The sequence below is a fragment of the Entelurus aequoreus genome, linkage group LG26, assembly GCF_033978785.1.
Source record: "Entelurus aequoreus isolate RoL-2023_Sb linkage group LG26, RoL_Eaeq_v1.1, whole genome shotgun sequence".
Lineage (NCBI taxonomy): Eukaryota > Metazoa > Chordata > Actinopteri > Syngnathiformes > Syngnathidae > Entelurus > Entelurus aequoreus.
This window is the reverse complement of record NC_084756.1, coordinates 31,023,022-31,045,707: the sequence shown is the minus strand read 5'-3', so window position 1 is coordinate 31,045,707 and position 22,686 is coordinate 31,023,022. Positions and strand designations below refer to the sequence as shown.

General features: G+C 40.2%; 2 protein-coding genes across 2 annotated transcripts in view; one reads left to right on the top strand and one right to left on the bottom strand.

Moving 5' to 3' along the window:
* The window catches only part of snta1 (syntrophin, alpha 1), an 84,756-nt gene that overhangs the window by 60,010 nt on the left and 2,060 nt on the right, over positions 1-22,686 (bottom strand). Inside the window, exon 2 of the mRNA XM_062037790.1 lies at positions 4,291-4,476. Coding sequence (XP_061893774.1) covers positions 4,291-4,476 — 186 coding nt within the window. The remainder of the gene's footprint in view (positions 1-4,290; positions 4,477-22,686) is intronic.
* cbfa2t2 (CBFA2/RUNX1 partner transcriptional co-repressor 2) overlaps positions 9,636-22,686 on the top strand; it is a 172,895-nt gene continuing 159,844 nt past the window's right edge. Inside the window, exon 1 of the mRNA XM_062037786.1 lies at positions 9,636-9,753. Coding sequence (XP_061893770.1) covers positions 9,729-9,753 — 25 coding nt within the window. The 5' untranslated portion in view covers positions 9,636-9,728. The remainder of the gene's footprint in view (positions 9,754-22,686) is intronic.

The window sequence follows — 22,686 nt, the reverse complement described above, 5'->3', positions numbered from 1 at the left end:
TTATCATTTGTTTTCAAAACGGTTACAAAAAAGTGGGACCCCAAAATTTACCGTGGGACCCCATTTTTATGACTTGATGGGGTCCATGGGACCCCATTTTGAAAATTCCTAGCACCAACACTGTACATGTGCTCTGTCTCTCATAAAATTCCAAAAAAAGTGCAGCTTTCCTTTAAATATTTTCAAAACTCTGACAGTTGGAAGGTATGAGCTGACCTACACGCACTTCTTTGCCGCTTTTCTTTTCTCTTCGCACAATAACACATTTCAGGATGCTACAGGAGGCGCTCTTATTCTCCGTGTTGTAAATATATGTCCAGGGAGGAAATAGCAGCAGCTGGGGGAATTATTTTTTCATTTGGTCTGTTATATTTATCTGACCCTCCTCAGGTGTTTACTGTTCCTCTCACACACACACACATTGATTATTCCATTATATTTTTTAGATGTAAAGTCAAGACAGGATGAGGGAGCTCCAGATAAGTTCAACAGGTCACACGCCTGGGAATGGACAGCATGGAATACCTGCAAATGTATTTTCTTTCCAATGGTCATATTGACGACGGACATATTTATATGCATGGTAAGCAGTACGGGTACTGGAGCACACCAAATACCACACAGACAACCATATTTCCTGCTAAGCAACATACAGAGTAAAACCTTCACATTTCAGTAAAAAAAAAAAAAAAAGTTATAGTGTTTTAGAGAAGTTATTGTCAAGCTTGTAAAGCAGTTAGAGATGTCCTGATCCCCGACCATGGGATCGGATCTGGGGTCAATATTTGCCTTTTTAAACTGATCAGTGATTGGGTGATGAGCCGCCGATCTTTACCGCAGCAGTGTCCGAGTTTTTACATGGTTAGATATTGTACTCACGTGAAAGAGTCCTTCAAAAAGGAAGACACAGTTACATTTAGATTTACTGCCTATGGAAAATTACTCAACACAAAGTCATTACTGTCTAAATAGCAAACGACACAAGTGAGTAACGAGAAAATTGTCTCTTGCCAACTACAGTCAAGCATGGGTGTGATAGCATCATGGTCTAGGGCTGCCTGAGTGCTGCCGGCAATGGGTAACCGCTCGGGATATAACAATATCAAAATCTCAATAATATCACGGTATTAAGGCCACGAAACCTATTTTTGAAAATATTTGGTAAAAATGCCTTTGTGTGTAAAATGAAGTGGCAGGATTGTTTAGGATAAAACACACTTACTGTGATTAAACAAAAACATAATGCACAAATCTTTAAATCATATTTATTACGACAAACATGTATTTTAAGTGCAAAGAAACATCCACTGTTTCGAGCAAATATCTGACAGTTTAACTTTTAATTAGATATTAAATTATCGGCCGATAAATGCTTTAAAATGTAATATCGGAAATTATCGGTATCGGTTTCAAAAAGCAAAATGTATAACTTTTTAAAACGCCACTGTGTACACAGACGTAGGACGTAGGGGGAAGTACAGAGCGCCAATTAACCTTAAAGGCACATAATATCTACGGCTTTTCACACACACAAGTGAATGCAAGGCATACTTGGTCAACTGCCATACAGGTCACACTGAGGGTGTCCGTATAAACAACTTTAACACTGTTACAAATATGCGCCACACTGTGAACCCACACTAAACAAGAATGACAAACACATTTCGGGAGAACATCCGCACCGTAACACAACATAAACACAACAGAACAAATACCCAGAATCCCTTGCAGCACTAACTCTTCCGGGACGCTACAATATACACCCCTCCACCAATAATGCACTTTGTGACTTCAATAATAAATATGGCAGTGCCATGTTTGCATTTTTTTCCATGACTTCAGTTGATTTATTTTGGAAAACCTTGTTACATTGTTTAATGCATCGAGCGGGGCATCACAACAAAATTAGGCATAATAATGTGTTAATTCTACGACTGTATATATCGGTATCAGTAATTAAGAGTTGGACAATACCGGATTATCGGATATAGGCAAAAAAGCCATTTTCGGACATCTCTACTTTTAATGATGTAAATGCATCAAAAATTAATGTTTAGCTTTGATGGCTTCAAATATATTTTCCGGGTGATGGTTTATCAACTAGCTCCTATTATTTCCCGCGGCGTGCAGAGTCTGCGATCCGACCGGATACTTCCCCACCAGGGCGGTCCATGGTGACCCGCTCTGTGTTGCCTTGGAAATGCTCGAAGAGGCAAGTAGTGCTTTAGGCTTTAGCACGCAGACCTCCGCCAGGGTTCATCTGTCTGTTTGTTAGCAACGTACCTCAAAATGTTATGGATGGACTTTGATGAAATGTTCAGGAAATGTCCATAAAAAAACAATTCCTCTTATCTACTTCGATCACCCTTCTCCGGCATATGCCCCAACCTTCTGGTTCCGCCCTCTGGTCCCACGCTGCGCAGAGGATTATGGGAGCTGTAGCTTATTTTAAGAACGGCCAATGCACAAGTGCCAGAAAAAAAACTACACTTACTAAGTTTTCGTAATATACCGTCAGAGGTAACGGGAGTATTGCGATGATTTTGAAGCAGCAATACCGCCGTATCTGAAATACCGTTACACCCCTCCTAACTGCGATTGATACCCAAACACACCTCCAAAATGTGCCTTACTGAGAAGGTGAAGGTGGTGGAGTGGTCAAGAAACAGAAAATAAATAGATGGTACATTTGTGTGTTACTCTTTGTACGGTTTTTCAAAAAAAATATTCAGGTACGTCTGGACTTAGCCTTTAAAGGCCTACTGAAATGAATTTTTTAAATTTAAACAGGGATAGCAGATCCATTCTATGTGTCGTACTTGATCATTTCGCGATATTGCCATATTTTTGCTGAAAGGATTTAGTAGAGAACATCGACGATAAAGTTCGCAACTTTTGGTCGCTGATAAAAAAAAGCCTTGCCTGTACCGGAAGTAGCGTGACGTCGCAGGTTGAAAGGCTGCTCACATTTCCCCATTGTTTACACCAGCAGCGAGAGCGATTCGGACCGAGAAAGCGACGATTACCCCATTAATTTGAGCGAGGATGAAAGATTTGTGGATGAGGAACGTGAGAGTGAAGGACTAGAGTGCAGTGCAGGACGTATCTTTTTTCGCTCTGACCGTAACTTAGGTACAAGGGTTCATTGGATTCCACACTTTCTCCTTTTTCTATTGTGGATCACGGATTTGTATTTTAAACCACCTCGGATACTATATCCTCTTGAAAATGAGAGTCGAGAACGCAAAATGGACATTCACAGTGACTTTTACCTCCACGAAAATACATCGGCGAAGCTCTTTAGCTACGGACATGATAGCATCGTGCTTAAATGCAGATAGAAACAAAATAAATAAACCCCTGACTGGAAGGATAGACAGAAAATCAACAATACTATTAAACCATGGACATGTAACTACACGGTTAATGCTTTCCCGGGCTGGCGAAGCTTAACAATGCTGTTGCTAACGACGCCATTGAAGCTAACATAGCTACGGAACCTCACAGAGCTATGCTAAAAACATTAGCTATCCACCTACGCCAGCTCTTATCTGCTCATCAACACCCGTGCTCACCTGCGTTCCAGCGATCGACGGAGCGACGAAGGACTTCACCCGATCATAGATGCGGTCGGCGGCCCGGAGACGGAGGAAGTCGAGGTGAGGTTGGCGGCTAGCGCGTCTGCTATCCATCTCAATGTCCTCCTCGTTGTGTTGCTGTAGTCCGCCGCTAATACACCGATCCCACCTACAAATTTCTTCTTTGCAGTCTCCATTGTTCATTAAACAAATTGCAAAAGATTCACCAACACAGATGTCCAGAATACTGTGGAATTTTGAGATGAAAACAGAGCTTTTTGTATTGGATTCAATGGGGTCCGAATACTTCCGTTTCAACGATTGACGTCACGCGCATACGTCATCATACATAGACGTTTTCAACCGGAAGTTTAGCGGGAAATTTAAAATTGCACTTTAAAAGTTAACCCGGCCGTATTGGCATGTGTTGCAATGTTAAGATTTCATCACTGATATATAAACTATCAGACTGCGTGGTCGCTAGTAGTGGCTTTCAGTAGGCCTTTAAGTGAGACAAAGTAAGTCAACTTTGGGGAGAGATACAAGCATCTCTTCATTGCCATGCTGAGATGTTCACAGTCAGGGCAAATGCAATCCAAAGATATCGACGTCAAAAGAAATGATCATGTGATCAAGCGTGGATGTCACAAGAAAGACTTATTGGTTTTGTAATCTGGTTTTCTCATTGGTCTATTAAAATCAAATGCCTTACCTTCAAGGATGACTTCCTTGCCGGTTTTCTTCAGCGCCTGCACTGCCTCATCGTGCGTGGCCTCCCGTAAGTCGTAACCGTTGACAGACAAAATGGCGTCACCCACATAAAGAGCCTCCGTCTGGTCAGCGGCCAGGCCTTTAAAAATCTTGGAGATGAGAATGGGCATCTTGTTCTCCTTTCCACCTGTATGAAAAGATGGGCGATATTTGGTGGGTAAAATCGAAATATCAAAATAAATGTTGCATTTAAGTCCCATACTAAAATTAATTTGTATACTCTAGCCTTTAAATAGACCCCCCTTTTAGACCAGTTGATCTGCCGTCTCTTTTCTGCTCTGCCACCCTTTCCTGCGTGGAGAGGTTATCAGGTGACCACAGATGACCCGCTAGCTGTTCAAAGTCTGGACCCGGTGTGGACCACTCATCTGTGCATCAGTTGGGGACGTCTCTGCAATGCTGACTTGTCTCCACTCAAGATGACCCCCTGTGGGCCCCACTATGGACTGGACTTTCACACTATTAACTAGATCCACTCGACGTCCATTGCACCTGTTACACATGGGGGGTCCCCACATCTGCGGTCCCCTCCAAGGTTTCTCATTGTATCCCATTGGGTTGAGTTTTTTATTGCCCTTATGTGGGATCTGAGCTGAGGATGTCGTTGTGGCTTGTGCAGCCCTTTGAGACACTTGTGATTAAGGGCTATATAAATAAACTTTGATTGGTTGATTGATTGATTAATTATTAATAATATATATATTGTATTTTATACATTGACACTTAATATTTTGAATATAATCACTACAAATTAAAGTATGTAATAATAGTAATAACATAAAGATGCTAATATTAGTTTTTTTTTTGTGTGTTTTATTATTTAAAACTCACCATGACTTTCACATCTACAATCACTATAACATTTTAACTTTAATAATAAATAGGAGGATTTCATTTTTATCTAATAATACAATTTTATATTTACTTTTATTTGGTATATCTGAAGTAAATAATATATTATATACATAATATACACTTTTTAAGAATTGTTGTCAGTTATTATAAAATTAATGCCATACATGCTTGCTGATTGTTCCGTACAAATTGCAGTGGTGTGCCGTCAGGGCCAGCAAGGCCTTCTCTGCTGGCCTAACATAACCAGAAATCATGATCATAATTAAAGATAAAACTATTTTTTTATTTACTTTCCCTAAATATCTAAAAGTGTTCATATTCTCGTCGTGTCATATTATGCTCCTTCCAATGCTGTTGATTTTTAGGTTAGAGTTTGTATCAAATCAGAATCCAGCTAACTTATGTTGCCATGCTGTACCAAATCTGCCCGGAGCCTTCAGAATCAACAATGCAGGAGTCTGTGCAGTGTAAGTGAACAGGCACATACGGTTGATAGGCAATTGCCATAACCAATCAGATCACGAGTTGTTGTCAGTAAGGCCTTGTAGCTGGCCTTACGCTGTGATTGGATACTCACTTGGGAGCCCCAAGTGAGTATCCAATCACAAGTTGCGAAAACAGGAAGTGGCACCGTAGCCATACGTGCCATAGAAAGCCACATAAAACTCACCGGTACTCACATAGAAGGAGAGCAAAATGTTGATTAGGTGGCAGATAAAAATATTTGCAAGGCCATTTTCTAGAAGGCCACTTAAGAGAAACTACATCTCGTGAGACGAGGTCGGCCGACACCGGAAGTTATCCCGGCTGTGAAATGGTTTGCCCGCGACTTTCACATGAATCAACCGACTACGACCAACTACCGACTACGAGCGGTACCACTGGCTTATACGGCGTCGAATGAGTGCTACAAATGGTGAGTTCCCAAATATTGTATTTCTTGTTTCATGTTTCATTTGTTTTATACAATTATTTAAATTTTGACAGAACCACGTAAGATATGTTTTAATTGCTGAAGCGGGTTTATTGAACGTTAAATGGACCGTTTTGTCCACTGTTCAGGGGATTCAATGGTCAGTAGTGTGCAAGTGTGTTTCTGTATAGTGTCTCTACCAGTGTCCATGTGGTGACATGAATTACAGTATTTTGAGAGGTGAAGTCGGACTAAGTAGGACATCACTGAAGGCCTAGGTGAGAAACGCACGGCACGCCACTGACAAATTGTGTATGTACTGTATGTTTGTATGAATTTTCTTTCGGACCCTCGGAGGAATAGCAACGGCGTCTGGAGTGTCCAAATAAATAAAGAAACAAACAAAAGTCGTCAAAAGAACCTTAATTTTGGAATGCAACCTCAATTTGTGTTAGAATAATTATGTGTAAGTTATCACACAACTTTAATATGCTTAAAGTCAGTTGCTATAGTTATTAGCTATTGTGCTCAAGCTGTACTTTTTCTATCTGTGCAAGGACAAAACTTCTTGTCTGAGGGGTGGCCTCAGCCGCAGATGTTATCTTTGTTTTAGCCCGCTAACAGCCAAGGACTTCAAGGACCTCAACGAAGATAAGACGACAGCACGCAGACGAAGCAGAGACAAGGCAAAATCACAAGGCCCCCAGCACATTCCTTCACGTACTGTGCGTACTGGAGCTGCTTTGCATGATATGTGTGACCACTCCTCAGTGATGTTGACTGTGGAACTCCTGAATAAATAGAGGGACGCGGGAGCTGTACCTTAGAGGGTAGGGCGAGACTGTGACTAAGTGTGCAGCTCCATGCGTTCTCCTCATGAGCGAAATTGAACTCTGTCTCTGCATGATTCCTTGCTTCTTGTCTGATTAATAGATGTCATCAGTGTTTGAACCTGAATAATATGGCCTGAACCTTATTGAAGCTTTTTTGATGACAAAGGATGTAACGCCATCACGAAGACTGCTAAGATAGGTTATGATTCATAAACGCTCAATTTTGATTTATAACCGCATTTTAATAGTGCCAAACTATTGTGAAAAACTTTTTAAAAATTGATACAACTGTCAAATTTGAGAGGTTTGACAACATTTGACTAATCAATACATCAGTAAATCATGTCATGTGGACATTTCAGTCTTCAATAATGGACAGCAAACACAAGTAAAGTGCTACACTATGCATAAAACAACAAGAGTAGGGACCTCTTCATAGTCTGCATATATTTCCTTCCCATTCTTGTTAAATAAACATTAGCAAGAAAGGTGACTATCGGCTAGTGCTTGAACCCTGGTCCTGAGGCTAGCAAGTCATTATCTAAAAGACAAAAACAGGCAGTTCATTCTAAGTAATGGATATCCTCCACAAGGTTGCTCCTTTTGGGGCTGGAAGTCACGGAGGCCAGAGCCTGTTGACTGGCACACTCCGACTATGCATGTCAATCACATTCCCAGGCCACTTATGCAGGGAAGAATTTAGCCATTTTTTGACCTTCCGTGCCATCACACAGTCGTCAGCTGCATGACTAAGTATTGGAAATGAGGCAACGCCCCGTGGAGTCAGTCAATACTTAATGTTGGAACGTTGAGAGAGAAGTGCGGGTAAAGGCAAGAATAAGATACTCACACAAATGCAGGTATTGATGGTGCAAATTGTAGTGGCTACCTGGCTCCCACGGGGGAGCGAGTGTTCAAACGAGCTGCAAGCAATATAACCCGCCTTCTGTCTGGTGCAACCATGTCAGCTACACTATATTGTCAAAAGTATTTGAGAATCAGGTGTCCGAAACACTTGGCCCGGCCACAGGTGTATAAAACCAAGCACTTAGGCATGGAGACTGTATCTACAAACATTTGTGAAAGACTGGGCCGCTCTCAGTGATTTCCAGCGTGGAACTGTCATAGGATGCCACCTGTGCAACAAATCCAGTCGTGAAATGTCCTCGATTCCAAAGTCAACTGTGGTCTTTATTATAATAAAAGTGAAGAGTTTGGGAACAACAGCTACTCAGCCAGGAAGTGGTAGGCCACGTAAACTGACAGAGAGGGGTCAGCGGATGCTGAAGCGCATAGTGCAAAGACTTTCTGCAGTCAGTTGCTACAGAGCTCCAAACTTCATGTGACCTTCTAATTAGCTCACGTACAGTACGCAGAGAGCTTCATGGAATGGGTTTCCATGGCCGAGCAGCTGTATCTAAGACATACATCCAATGCAAAGCATGGGATGAAGTGGTGTAAAGCACGTCGCCACTGGACTCTAGAGCAGTGGAGACGCCTTCTCTGGACTGATGAGTCACGCTTTTCCATCTGGCAATATGATGGACAAGTCTGGGTTTGGAGGTTGCCAGGAGAACGCTACATTTCGGACTGCATTGTGCCGAGTGTGAAATTTGGTGGAGGAGGAATCATGGTGTGGGGTTGTTTTTCAGGAGTTGGGCTTGGCCCCTTAGTTCCAGTGAAATGAACTTTGGATGCTCCAGGTTACCAAAACATTTTGGACAATTCCATGCTCCCAACCTTGTGGTAACAGTTTGGAGCGGGCTCCTTCCTCTTCCAACATGACTGTGCACCAGTGCACAAAGCAAGGTCCATAAAGATATGCATGACAGAGTCTGGTGTGGATGAACTTGACTGGCCCGCACAGAGTCCTGACCTGAACCCGATAGAACACCTTTGGGATGAATTAGATCGGAGACTTAGAGCCAGGCCTTCTCGACCAACATCAGTTTGTGACCTCACCAATGCGCTTTTTCTATAAATTCCTATATATATAGTTGAAGCTGCAATAGCTGCAAAAGGTGGACCTGACATCATATTGAACTCTATGGGTTAGGAATGGGATGGCACTTCAAGTTATTATGTGAGTCAAGACAGGTGGCCAAATACTTTTGGCAATATAGTGTATATGCCTAACTAATACACACGTACACGAAACAAAATATGTTGCAAACAAAATACAGTTAATTAGTCTTGTTGGGAGTTTAATAAGTCATGCTACCTTAAAGGCCTACTGAAACCCACTACTACCGACCACGCAGTCTGATAGTTTATATATCAATGATGAAATCTTAACATTATAACACATGCCAATACGGCCGGGTTAACTTATAAAGTGACATTTTAAATTTGCCGCTAAACTTCCGGTTCGAAACGCCTCTGCGGATGACGTATGCGTGTGACGTAGCCCGGCGAACACGGGTATGCCTTCCACATTGAAGCCGATACGAAAAAGCTCTCTTTTCATTTCATAATTCCACAGTATTCTGGACATCTGTGTTCGTGAATCTGTTTCAATCATGTTCATTGCATTATGGAGAAGGAAGCCAAGCAAGCAAAGAAGAAAGTTGTCGGTGCGAAATGGACGTATTTTTCGAACGTAGTCAGCCACAACAGTACACAGCCGGCGCTTCTTTGTTTACATTCCCGGAAGATGCAGTCAAGATGGAAGAACTCGGATAACAGAGACTCTAACCAGGAGGACTTTTGATTTGGATACACAGACGCCTGTAGAGAACTGGGACAACACAGACTCTTACCAGGATTACTTTGATTTGGATGACAAAGACGCAGACGTGCTACTGTGAGTATGCAGCTTTGGCTTTTTTTTGCGTATGTACGTAACTTTTTTAAAATATATAAGCTTTATGAACCTTGGGTTAGGTGAACGGTCTTTTGGGCTGAGTGATTGTGTGTGTTGATCATGTGTTTGAATTGTATTGGCGTGTTCTATGGAGCTAGGAGCTAGCAGAGGAGCTAGGAGCTAGCATAACACGTACCGTACCGTACGTGCGCGTCACGTACTAACTTTTTAAAAATATATAAGCTTTATGAACCTTGGGTTAGGTGAACGGTCTTTTGGGCTGAGTGATTGTGTGTGTTGATCAGGTGTTTGAATTGTATTGGCGTGTTCTATGGAGCTAGGAGCTAGCAGAGGAGCTAGGAGCTAGCATAACAAACACGCAGGTGTTATTATGCAGGATTAATTTGTGGCATATTAAATATAAGCCTGGTTGTGTTGTGGCTAATAGAGTATATATATGTCTTGTGTTTATTTACTGTTGTAGTCATTCCCAGCTGAATATCAGGTACCGTGAGTATGCAGCCTTGGCTGCTAAACATTCGATAACTTGACCGTATGTGCGCGTCACGTACGTAACTTTTTAAAAATATATAAGCTTTATGAACCTTGGGTTAGGTAAACGGTCTTTTGGGCTGAGTGATTGTGTGTGTTGATCAGGTGTTTGAATTGTATTGGCGTGTTCTATGGAGCTAGGAGCTAGCAGAGGAGCTAGGAGCTAGCATAACAAACACGCAGGTGTTTTTATGCAGGATTAATTTGTGGCATATTAAATATAAGCCTGGTTGTGTTGTGGCTAATAGAGTATATATATGTCTTGTGTTTATTTACTGTTGTAGTCATTCCCAGCTGAATATCAGGTCACCCTCGGCTCTCACAGCATCTTCCCTATCTGAATAGCTTCAACTCCCCACTAGTCCTTCACTTGCACTTTACTCATCCACAAATCTTTCATCCTCGCTCAAATTAATGGGGAAATTGTCGCTTTCTCGGTCCGAATCTCTCTCACTTCATGCGGCCATCATTGTAAACAATAGGGAACTTTGCGTATATGTTCAACTGACTACGTCACGCTACTTCCGGTAGGTGCAAGCCTTTTTTTTATCAGATACCAAAAGTTGCAATCTTTATCGTCGTTGTTCTATACTAAATCCTTTCAGCAAAAATATGGCAATATCGCGAAATGATCAAGTATGACACATAGAATAGATCTGCTATCCCCGTTTAAATAAAAAAAATTCATTTCAGTAGGCCTTTAAAGAAAAAAAAACAGCAGGAGGCCACAAAAAGAAATAAGTGCACAGTCATACATTTATTCTACATAATACTCAAATATTCCCTCATCACCCCGTTTACTTCCATTCAAAAGTCACGTGACAACCTATTGCTAAAAATGCCAGGAGTTAATCCAACATTAATAATATACACGTCATAACAAAATTCTTGTTTCTTTTTAAGAAAGTTTAGATAGCTTTGGTGTTTGTTGTTTGTTTTTATAGCTACTATGTTTATTGTCTTTTGTTTTCATAGAAAATTATACTTTGCATGTCAGGACTGGGCCTGCCCTTGCTTTTAAACAGACACAAGTTAATTAGTTATTTTTGTTCTTATAACAGCCTAATAAGCAGCATAGTTATGGTATATTTCAATATTTCTGAATGAATAAGTCATTTTTGTTAGTTAGCACATGCCTAAATATATGTTAAAAGAATTTAATCGATGACTGGTCGACTATCAAAATAGTTGTTAGTTGCAGCCCTAGTACACAGACGTATATCACTTGTTGTCAACTAACTTCATCGGTCTGGCACTCCAATACACCCATGTGCAACTTAAACAGCGATTTCCTATTTCTTACAGTAAGAAAGTGTTGGCAGATGTCACAAGAGAAACACGCAACCCGTTCTATGAAAACAAGTTGCTCATAATAAGCGGATAATAAGCGGACTTGGCAACACTGGACAGAGAAGCAACTCTGGAATGCTTAAAAATATTATTGCATTATTTTATAAAACTACTGTAGTTGTTTGTAGTACAAAACCAAAGTGAAGTTGGCACGTCGTGTAAATCGTAAATAAAAACAGAATACAATGATTTGCAAATCATTTTCAACCTATATTCAATTGAATAGTTGCAAAAAACAAGATACTTAACGTTCAAACTGGTAAACGTTGTTATTTTTTGCAAATATTAGCTCATTTGGAATTTGATGCCTGCAACATGTTTCAAAAAAAGCTAGCACATTCCGTTTTTTTACCTTTTACACCTATTTTACCACCATAGAGTGTATGCTTTTTGTGTCAAATACAATTGTATAAAATGCAAAAATCCTCACATTTATTGATGTAATACATATTTGGCCAATTTCGACCAGTATTTTAGGTCAAACCATAATAATTGTGTAAATGTTTCAATAAGTGCTTTAAGTACATTATGCTTGTATAAGGTACCTTTTTCGAAACCTTTATTTTGTTAGCGCAATCAGGCGCACCTGGCTATTATTGTGAAGGGGGAAGTGTGCTTTGCTGTTGTTCTGAGCTGGACAAATAAAGAAAGGACTTGAGGCGGGAAAAAAGAGAGCGCGGCCGCGACTCCCAAGTTGCGGTTGCTTTCCTCCTGTTTGTAAATTAATCTTTTATAGATGATGTCGTTCACAACAACACAAGAGATTTTTCTCGCTAGCTTTAGCTTCGTAGTTACAAGCGACCGTATCGACATTGTTTAGTTCAGGACGTGTTTCTGGGCTGAATGAGTGTTCCCTGACATATAATTTTCCCAAACAAATGTTCCTTCTTGAGTTTGTGATTATTTGGAACATGCATGCATACAACACGATACATCACAATTTCCAGTTTCTCTATTCAACGTCTTCGAAAAGGAGTAGGAAGAAGCAGATATTATTTAATCCTACCCCGTTTCCTTTACATAGCAGTTGCTAAAACTTTTGTTCACTTCCTGTTCTCAATTTATTCACAATATACTCCATAAGTACCGTATTTTTCGGACTATAAGTCGCTCCGGAGTATAAGTCGCACCGGCCGAAAATGCATAATAAAGAAGGAAAAAAAACATATATAAGTCGCACTGGAGTATAAATCGCATTTTTGGGGGAAATTTATTTGATAAAACTCAACACCAAGAATAGACATTTGAAAGGCAATTTAAAATAAATCAAGAATAGTGAACAACAGGCTGAATAAGTGTACGTTATATGACGCATAAATAACCAACTGAGAACGTGCCTGGTATGTTAACGTAACATATTATGGTAAGAGTCATTCAAATAACTATAACATATAGAACATGCTATACGTTTACCAAACAATCTGTCACTCCTAATCGCTAAATCCCATGAAATCTTATACGTCTAGTCTCTTACGTGAATGAGCTAAATAATATTTGATATTTTACGGTAATGTGTTAATAATTTCACACATAAGTCGCTCCTGAGTATAAGTCGCACCCCCGGCCAAACTATGAAAAAAACTTCGACTTATAGTCCGAAAAATACGGTAATAACAATAAAAATAAATAAATAAATAATTAGTGAAGTAAGTTATATTTCATATGGTGAGATAAGTAAGATTATCTACAAAATGAATGGATGTGTGAAATAAATTCAGAATGTTTATCATGGTTCTTGTTCTTTGTACTTTGTAAACACTTTAAGTTTGAAGAGTTTCTTGAAGTGGATCATATTAGTACATTGTTTGATTTCTTTGCTTAATCCATCACATAATTTAATTCCGCATACTGATATTTTTCTCTAAGATTATGTTTCTCCTCTTTTGTTGAGAAGAATTGTTGTATATTATTGGGTTTACACCAACATTCATGTCAATATATTTCGCAATTATCAGCGGATTCTGTTTAATTAGCCAATTAGGTGACTCTGTCTGCTGTTACTTCAACGCGGAAATCATATGCCTTACTTTTTTTGTTATACTTTAGTTATTATTAGTACTGTGTCAAATAAAAAGTAGTAACCATGGTGAGATCCCAAACTTCTAGTAGACGTTGTCTTTGTTTCACTCATATGCTAACTCATCCGTTTTTACTGTTACAAGTTCTGGAATTTGTATGCATGTTGCACTACCCATGAATCTTTTTTTTTTCCAGGTATAATATTTTCATGATCCTGAGAAGCCAAAATCAAAATCAAAATTTGATTAATTGTCAAGCCCTAGAAAACATCATAATTTAGTTCAGCTTTTAACCTAGCTCTGTAGAAATTTGTCTTCACTCTGACCCTTGTGGAGACCTTGTACCTCACTCCCTTTCCTCCCTGCTTAAATTAGACATAGGCAAGGGTAAGTTGACTGCCTCCATGATTCCTAAAAGCTGTGGTGGGCTCCCTAAAATTAACACTAGCACTCCACTCCCTGATGCATAGCTTTCATCCTTGACCAATAACAACTGGCTGGCTGTTCCTCTCAGCTGTTCACTCAGGGCAACAATATGTTGCCTCTCATCTTTTGGAGTCTTTCTTTTTTGTAGACATCTGCTCTTTGTGCCTTGGTCTCAGTCCGTTTTCTCTCAGAAAACAAGCCACATCACAACAATGTCAAGCCAGCAGGGTCCCAACAATCATTTCATTTTAATAACAAGCTGTCTGCCTCTTAATGCCACCCCTTTTCACAGAGATGAACATCACCGTTTCTATAGGCTGCATTTATTGTCAGGATGATGAAAGGGTGAGGAGCTAAAATTAACGTGCAAGCATCTGCAATAATGATGACCAATCTTAGAAAAAAGCTGTTTAGCAGCTGTCAATCAACGCCTTGTCATCAATGCCAACGACTTGCCAACGTGTGCACCCTGAAGACAGGGAACATTTTTTCTATGCCATAGAAAAAGTAACAACTTCAAAGACGGCACGTAACAGCTTGACATCCCAAGGCTTCGGTCAGAGTCTGAAACCCTGACTCATTTTCAACACCAGAGTGGGGGGAAATATGGCTTTTTAAAGAGATGGAATGAGGGGCAGAGCTATAAGGGTGCCACAACCCCCGGCCCGGGCCCTCTTAGTTGGTCGGAACTGGGACTGATTCGTAGCCGGGTCAGTGGGCTGAGGCGGGCAAGCCTCTCCCACGGCTTGGGTACGAAGGAGCTCAGATCGTGCAAACAGATTTATTCTAATGGTCACGATTAAAAGAATTGAAAGTGTCATTTTTCTGTGTTCCACCCGTCCTTCTGCCGTAACCTTTGCTCTGCTTTTTCCAAAGCCTTCTGGAGGTGCCGGGCGCGGAACCACTGTACCACACCTGTTGCTTGTTGCAATTAGGCCCTTTATAAGGCCCCTTCTACACTAAGGTTATCCAGGGTAAATCCCACCTAACCTTATCCGTGTCCACACACAACAATGCCACCATTTAAGACCCCTTCCCCCTTCCGTCGCAACGCGACCTAGCACGCATGTGCGCGTCTGACCTGTAAGTGTATTCTTACTAGGGATGTCCTATAATGGCTTTTTTGCCGATATCCGAGATTCCGATATTGTCCAACTCTTAATTACCGATTCCGATATCAACCGATACCGATATATACAGTCGTGGAATTAACACATTATTATGCCTAATTTTGTTGTGATGCCCCGCTGGATGCATTAAACAATGTAACTTTACCATGAATTGATTGACCTGGACCCAGACTTAAACAAGTTGAAAAACTTATTCTGGTGTTACCATTTAGTGGTCAATTGTACGGAATATGTACTGTATTGTGCAATCTACTAATACAAGTTTCAATCAATCAATCAAAAACAAGGTTTTCCAAAATAAGAAAACAACTTCAACTCCAGTTATGGAAAAAAGTGCCAACATGGCACTGCCATATTTATTATTAAAGTCACAAAGTGCATTATTTTTTTTAACATGCCTCAAAACAGCTTGGAATTTGGGTAATGCTCTCCCTGAGATAATCCTGATACCCATTACAACTATGGGAAATACTATACTTTGACTTTCACAAAGTGCATTATTTTTTTATTTTTTTAAACATGCCTTAAAAAACAACAGCTACAAAAACAATGAAGGCACACAGCTTCAGTCCAGAGTATACTAGAGCATACTTGCCAACCTTGAGACCTCCGAATTCGGGAGATTGGGGGGGGGGGGGGGGGGTATATTGTAGCGTCCCGGAAGAGTTAGTGCTGCAAGGGGTTCTGGGTATTTGTTCTGTTGTGTTACAATGCGGCTGTTCTCCCGAAATGTGTTTGTCATTCTTGTTTGGTGTGGGTTCACAGTGTGGCGCATATTTGTAACAGTGTTACAATTGTTTATACGGCCACCCTCAGTGTGACCTGTATGGCTGTTGAACAAGTATGCCTTGCTTTCACTTGTGTGTGTGAAAAGCTGCAGATGTTATGTGATTGGCCCGGCACAAAAAGGCAGTGCCTTTAAGGTTTATTGGCGCTCTGTACTTCTCCCTATGTCTGTGTACACAGCGGCGTTTTAAAAAGTCATAAATTTTACTTTTTGAAACCGATACAGATAATTTTGAAACCAATACCGATAATTTCCGATAATACATTTTAAAGCATTTATCGCCGATAATATCGGCAGTCCGATATCATCGTACATCCCTAATTCTTACCCTGTGTTTCATTGTAGCCTATTGCCTGTAGCTGTTGGACTATTGTAGTGAATCACACCTGAGCCATCATACATGAATCATATCTTTAATGAACGTGTGAAAGTAAACAATGTGATAAATAACATTTTACAACAATCAATCTAGGGATCTAGATATCTGGTCAAGACACTGTGCTTATAGGCTGAAATTGGCGGTCGTATTTGACGGCCGCAACCACTTCATGGCTTCACATGTTATGTTATGGAGTACAAAACTAGACGTTGAGTAATCGCTCGACATACATCGCGGACAATAACTGATTCGCTGTTTTACCTCGTCCACAGGAGCCCGCATTCTCGTTGTCTCCCCTTTGACAATTAGACAACATTTTTCGCTAAGTAGAATCACAGCTGACCTGGACATTGGAAAGTTCTCTTGCCGTTTCTGTGGCACAACACACTCGTTGACAAACATATCCCACCAGGCCTTATCCAAAACCGCCGCTAAACATTGCTATGTTGCCGTCTGAGATGTGTTGTATCCCAAATAGCTGCAATCGCCCGTTTCCTTCTCTTAAGGTGTTCATGTGTGAGTTCCACAAGCGTCTGTTATGAAACTGGCTGTGGCGCGGTCTTTCTGGTGTCACTTCCTGTGTGGGGCGCGGCCTTTCTGGTGTCACTTCCTCTCCGAACAGTTCCTCTGAGTTGTTTTCTAGTGAGTGTTTTGGTTGCTACTAGGTCCTAGTTTTTTTGTGGCTCTGCCCTCATTCTTAATTGTACTTTGTTTTTTTCTCATAGTCAGTTTTTTCAGCGCAATCATTTGTTGTTGTTGTTTTTGTTGCTACTTCGTATTTTGAACTCTGACCTTTTTCACACCTGTGTGCTCTTTTGTTATTAATCCTTTTTATTGACTATTTGCTTGAGTCTCTTCTTAGGGGTCCTATTATTCCGCCATCCTCGTGACAAAAGGTATCTGGGCTTATAGGTTGCCCCAGTCAGGATGATTCAGGGTTGCTAAAAACTTTACTGACACTTACGAGTGATTTAGAAGGTGTACAAATTTAATAAAATGTTGTACTGTATGACTGGCTTTATTTTCAGTGACAATTTACTTTGCGACATGCATCGACAATTGTCTCCAAGTGTATTCTGGGTAAAATGATCATCAAATGTGTCAAGATCTGGCAGCTCTGCGGTTTCTGTGTCTTGGGGCAGAGTCATCTGATACTCATTTCCTCCTTACTACTTTAGCTCTCCAGTCCTTTCACATGACACCAGTAGATTCCTGATGGTTCACCCTTCCAGTCGTGTTTATCTCCTCTGCTTTGGCTCCACTCACGGTTCTCGTTTCCTGTGGCTCTGACCCGTTGCCGTGGAGTGTTAACTGTTTTCTCTCCACGCCATTTGTGTACTTTTTGTTTATCCACTCCTTTTGTGTGCATCCATATATTCCCTCACTCCTTTTTGAGTGCACTTGTTATTCTTATTTTTGTTTTGCGTTGGGGTCCTAAGCCGTTTGTGCGTTTGTGAGCTTTTTTACTAGAAAGTTAACATGAGTGGCAGTTCATATTAACATAAATGTGGAGCGGCCTGGTGGTGTTCTCTCTATTGGTTGCGTTGACTTTAGGGTTTAAAGGGCCCGGTCAAGTGTCCCGCCCTGGCTCTGATTTGTTTCGCTAGTGGATGGGGTAGTCGGTGTGCGTTGAGATGTCCGCACGATTGAGACGTCTGCTTTTAGAATGTGAAAATTAGGGATGTCCCGATCCGATATTGATATCGGAAATCAGTCCGATATTAGCCAAAAAAGTGAATATCGGATTTTATCGGACTGAATCTAAAAACTCCGATAGAAGCGCTCAGATATAAGCTGTCCGTTTTCCGCTGCAGCACGTCTATAATAGGTGACTCTGGTTTGATCACACTCCAACACAATAGTCGGCGGCAATGCCCCTTAATTAACGTTGGTGCCGGCCGCCGAAGAAGAGCGTCTCTGATCCAGCATGCACAGCCCACGTGATCACAACAACGACAACGCGTGTGCTTGCAGCAAAGTGTAGTGATGTCGGCTGTGTGGAAGTATTTTAACGTAAACTCGGACAAAGACGTTGCCGCTAAATGCAACATTTGTTAGGCGCAAGTGTCCCGTGGAGGGACAGAACCGGGAAGGTTCAATACAAGCAACCTCATCGCACATTTGAAATAACACCACAAAAAAGAACGTGAGGATTTTCGCGAGAGCAACAAGGCGAAGCAACAAACCCCTGGCTCGCTTCAGCAACCCACGCTGGCCGAAAGCTTTGCAAGACATGACAAACTACCACGGGACAGCAAAAAGGCAATGGCCATAATAGAAAAGATAGCCCAGTTTATTGTGCTTGATGACCAGCCCCTGTTGGTGGTGAGTAATGTCGGCTTTAATAACGCTTAATGGAGCACCTCCAACCTCGCTACATTATTCCTAGCCGCCACTACATTGTAGACAAAACTATACCCCAGATAGACGAAGAGGTTAAAAAGTGTATTGCCGCACAGCATGCCGAAATGCTTATCTTCTTAAAATAAATCTCCACATTATGCTCGGACTGCAGATAGTGGAGGAGAAGGAGGAGTAGTAAGGGTAGTCAGCACTGACTCATTATTATTTGTTTTATTCTCTTGTTATTAGAGTGATATGTTATTGTGTTTACACTATTCTTCAGTGATGACTAAGAGTAATTACTACATTGTTTTGGGCACAGTCAGTCAGTGAAACTGGAGCTGTGAACTCTTGACTTAGAGCAGTTGGACAGTGACAATATTGTGTTGTTTTTGTCCCTGCCCACAGTTGTTTCCAACATATGCTGAAAGTAGGTAAAAAAATAACTGAAGTGAACTTGAATTGTTTGCACTTTAAAAAAATGTTTTTGTTTTTTTTAATTGGATTTATTTAGGTTATTTTTCAGGGTCTTCTAATTTATTTTTAATTTATTCTATTCAATTGTTTAATTATGTTGGTGTTAGTGGTTATTTTGCACTTTAAATATAACATTTTGTTTTTATTGGATTTGTTGAGGTAATACTCTTATGTTGAAGGTTAAAATTTATGTAACCAATTGGTTAATAATAAATGGGTCAGTTTTTCCTATACCTACTCTTGCTGACTATTGTTTTCTTTTTTAACACTACAACATCAGTAACAGTAACATCACTTTATCAAGCCTTTTCTAACATTCCACACAACAAAATAAGGAATAAATATATGTATGATTCGTGCCTATATCATATCGTATTGATATCGGTATCGGCCAATACTCAAGGCTACAATATCGTATCGTATCAGAAGTGAAAAAGTTGTATCGGGACATCCCTAGTGAAAATAAATACCAAAAAAGAAAATCTCTGAAGAAAATTGTTAATTCTGCATGTACAGATTGTTATGCATGTAAAAAATTTTAAAATTACAACTTTTTAAAGTTTAAAACTAGCGTTTTCAAAGAGAGGGCAGGGGACATTTTCGGCCGACAGCTACTGTAGATTTATATTGTCCCTTGACATGTTTTGAACATCAAAACTATTCATTATTAATATTTATTACATATACATTAACTATTTGCTTTGTCATCGTAAACACAAAAGCTAAGAATGTTTTTTTTTACATACTTTAGCATGCATGTACTGCTGTACATTGAAATGGTTTTAGCATTTTTAATGTACAAAATGTATCAAATAGCCCCCCGTATTTTTCATTTCTTAGTATGCGGCCCGAGCAGTAAAAATGTTGGACACGCCTGGTGTTAAGACTATTTTTCTTTGATTGAAGAGGGGGAACAATGGCTTTTGTGATTGTAAACGTTGGCAACTCCTGGCCTCGGCAGTGTGATGACTGCTTTCTGTTGAGGAAACTCGAAATCCGGCTTGATCTCTTTCTATTTTATCTCACTTTACTTACAGTACATAACTTGTCTGCATAACTGAGGGCCCCTGAGATACGGCTGAGGTCGAAGAAACGAGAAGTGTTAAAAGGCTTTTAGCAGCTGCAGCTGCTGCACTGTTATGAGTACACATTAGGGTTATGTAAACTTGATGTGTGGAGATATGAAGAAATGGGGAGAGCTATGTGAGTGACCAGATAGCTATTTCATTAATCTTAACATCTTTGACAATATAAATGAATAAGTGACTGACATAAGATACTTGCAACACATTTGTTTTAATATTGAACCTTCAAGAGTCCAGATACTGTATAATAAATTATATATGTGTGTATTAGGGTTGTACAGTGTACCGGTATTAGTATAGTACCGCGATACTAATGAGTTATATTCTGTACTATACCGCCTCTAAAAAGTACAGATAAGATGCGAGTTAGCTTGTTGTTGTGGACTTGGGACTTTTTTTGCACTTAATCCTTCATTTACCATATGTACCATATGTCCCGACAAGAAATCTGCGTTCAAAGAACTCCGGCTTATTAGTGATTCCCAGAGCCAAAAAAAAGTCTGCGGGCTATAGAGCGTTTTCTATTCGGGCTCCAGTACTCTGGAATGCCCTCCCGGTAACAGTTAGAGATGCTACCTCAGTAGAAGCATTTAAGTCCCATCTTAAAACTCATTTGTATAATCTAGCCTTTAAATAGACCCCCCTTTTTTAGACCAGTTGATCTGCCATTTCTTTTCTTCTCTCCTCTTCTCCCCTGTCCCTTGCGAGGGGGAGTTGCATAGGTCCGGTGGCCATGGATGAAGTGCTGGCTGTCCAGAGTCGGGACCCCGGGTGGACCACTAGCCTGTGCATCGGTTGGGGACATCTCTGCGCTGCTGACCCGTCTCCGCTCGGGATGGTTTCCTGTTGGCCCCGCTGTGGACTGGACTCTCGCTGATGTGTTGGATCCACTGTGGACTGGACTTTCACAATGTTATGTCAGACCCACTCGACATCCATTGCTTTCGGTCTCCCCTAGAGGGGGGGGGGTTACCCACATATGCGGTCCTCTCCAAGGTTTCTCATAGTCATTCACCGACGTCCCACTGGGGTGAGTTTTTCCTTGCCCGTATGTGGGCCCTGTACCGAGGATGTCGTTGTGGCTTGTACAGCCCTTTGAGACACTTGTGATTTAGGGCTATATAAATAAACATTGATTGATTGATTGATTGATTTCGAACACAACAACCAAAAAACTCTCCATCTGTACAATTTTAACAAGGTAAAGAAAATAACATGTGTCCGAAAAGGAGCAGGAAGAAGCAAAAGCTGATAATGTCCTGCCCGATCACTCAGATTAATCATCTGATTCTTTATCAACAACAGAATACATGATGACCATATTTAACAAAATGTAGTAGTATATATTATAGTATACAGTAGGGTTGTACAGTGCACCGGTATTAGTATAGTACCGCGATACTAATGAATCATATTCGGTACTATACCGCCTCTGAAAAGTACCGGTCCTCCACCCCCAAATAAAGTACGTTTCTTACAAGTATCATCCCTGCAGGACGAGGAATAGCTAAACATGCTTCACTACACACCGCAGCTCACCGGCGTCAAAATGTAGACAAACACCATTGGTGGATCTACACCTAACTTCCACTGTAATGATACCAAGTACAGTAACATATCTAGTTGATACTACTATGATTACGTCGATATTTTTTGGCATCACAACATCTTCTTTCGTTTTTTTTTTATTTATATCATGTTTATAATCTCGGGAAATATGTCATGAGGACTTTGAATATGACCAATGTATGATCCTGTAACTACTTGGTATCGGATTGATACCCACATTCGTGGTATCATCCAAAACTAATGTAAAGCCTCCAAACAACAGAAGAATAAGTGATTATTACATTTTAACAGAAGTGTAGATAGAACATGTTAAAAGAGAAAGTAAGCAGATATTAACAGTAAATGAACAAGTAGATTAATAATTCATTTTCTACCACTTGTCCTTAATAATTTTGACAAAATAATAGAATGGAAAATGACACAATATGTTACTGTATATGTCAGCAGACTAAATTAGGAGCCTTTGTTTGCTTACTTATTAATAAAAGACAAGTTGTCTTGTATGTTCACTATTTTATTTAAGGACAAACTTGCAATAATAAACATATGTTTAATGTACCCTGAGAGTCTTTGTTAAAATAAAGCGAATAATGCAATTTCTTGTGGTCCCCTTTATGTAGAAAAGTACCGAAAAGTACCAAAAAGTATCAAAATAATTTTGGTACCGGTACCAAAATATTGGTATCGGGACAACACTAGTATACAGTATATTTAGTATATAATTATATAATACATATATAATTACATCCATGAATACTCATATAAAATACAAATAAAGATAATTAATAAACACTGACCCCGAAGGGAATAAGCGGTA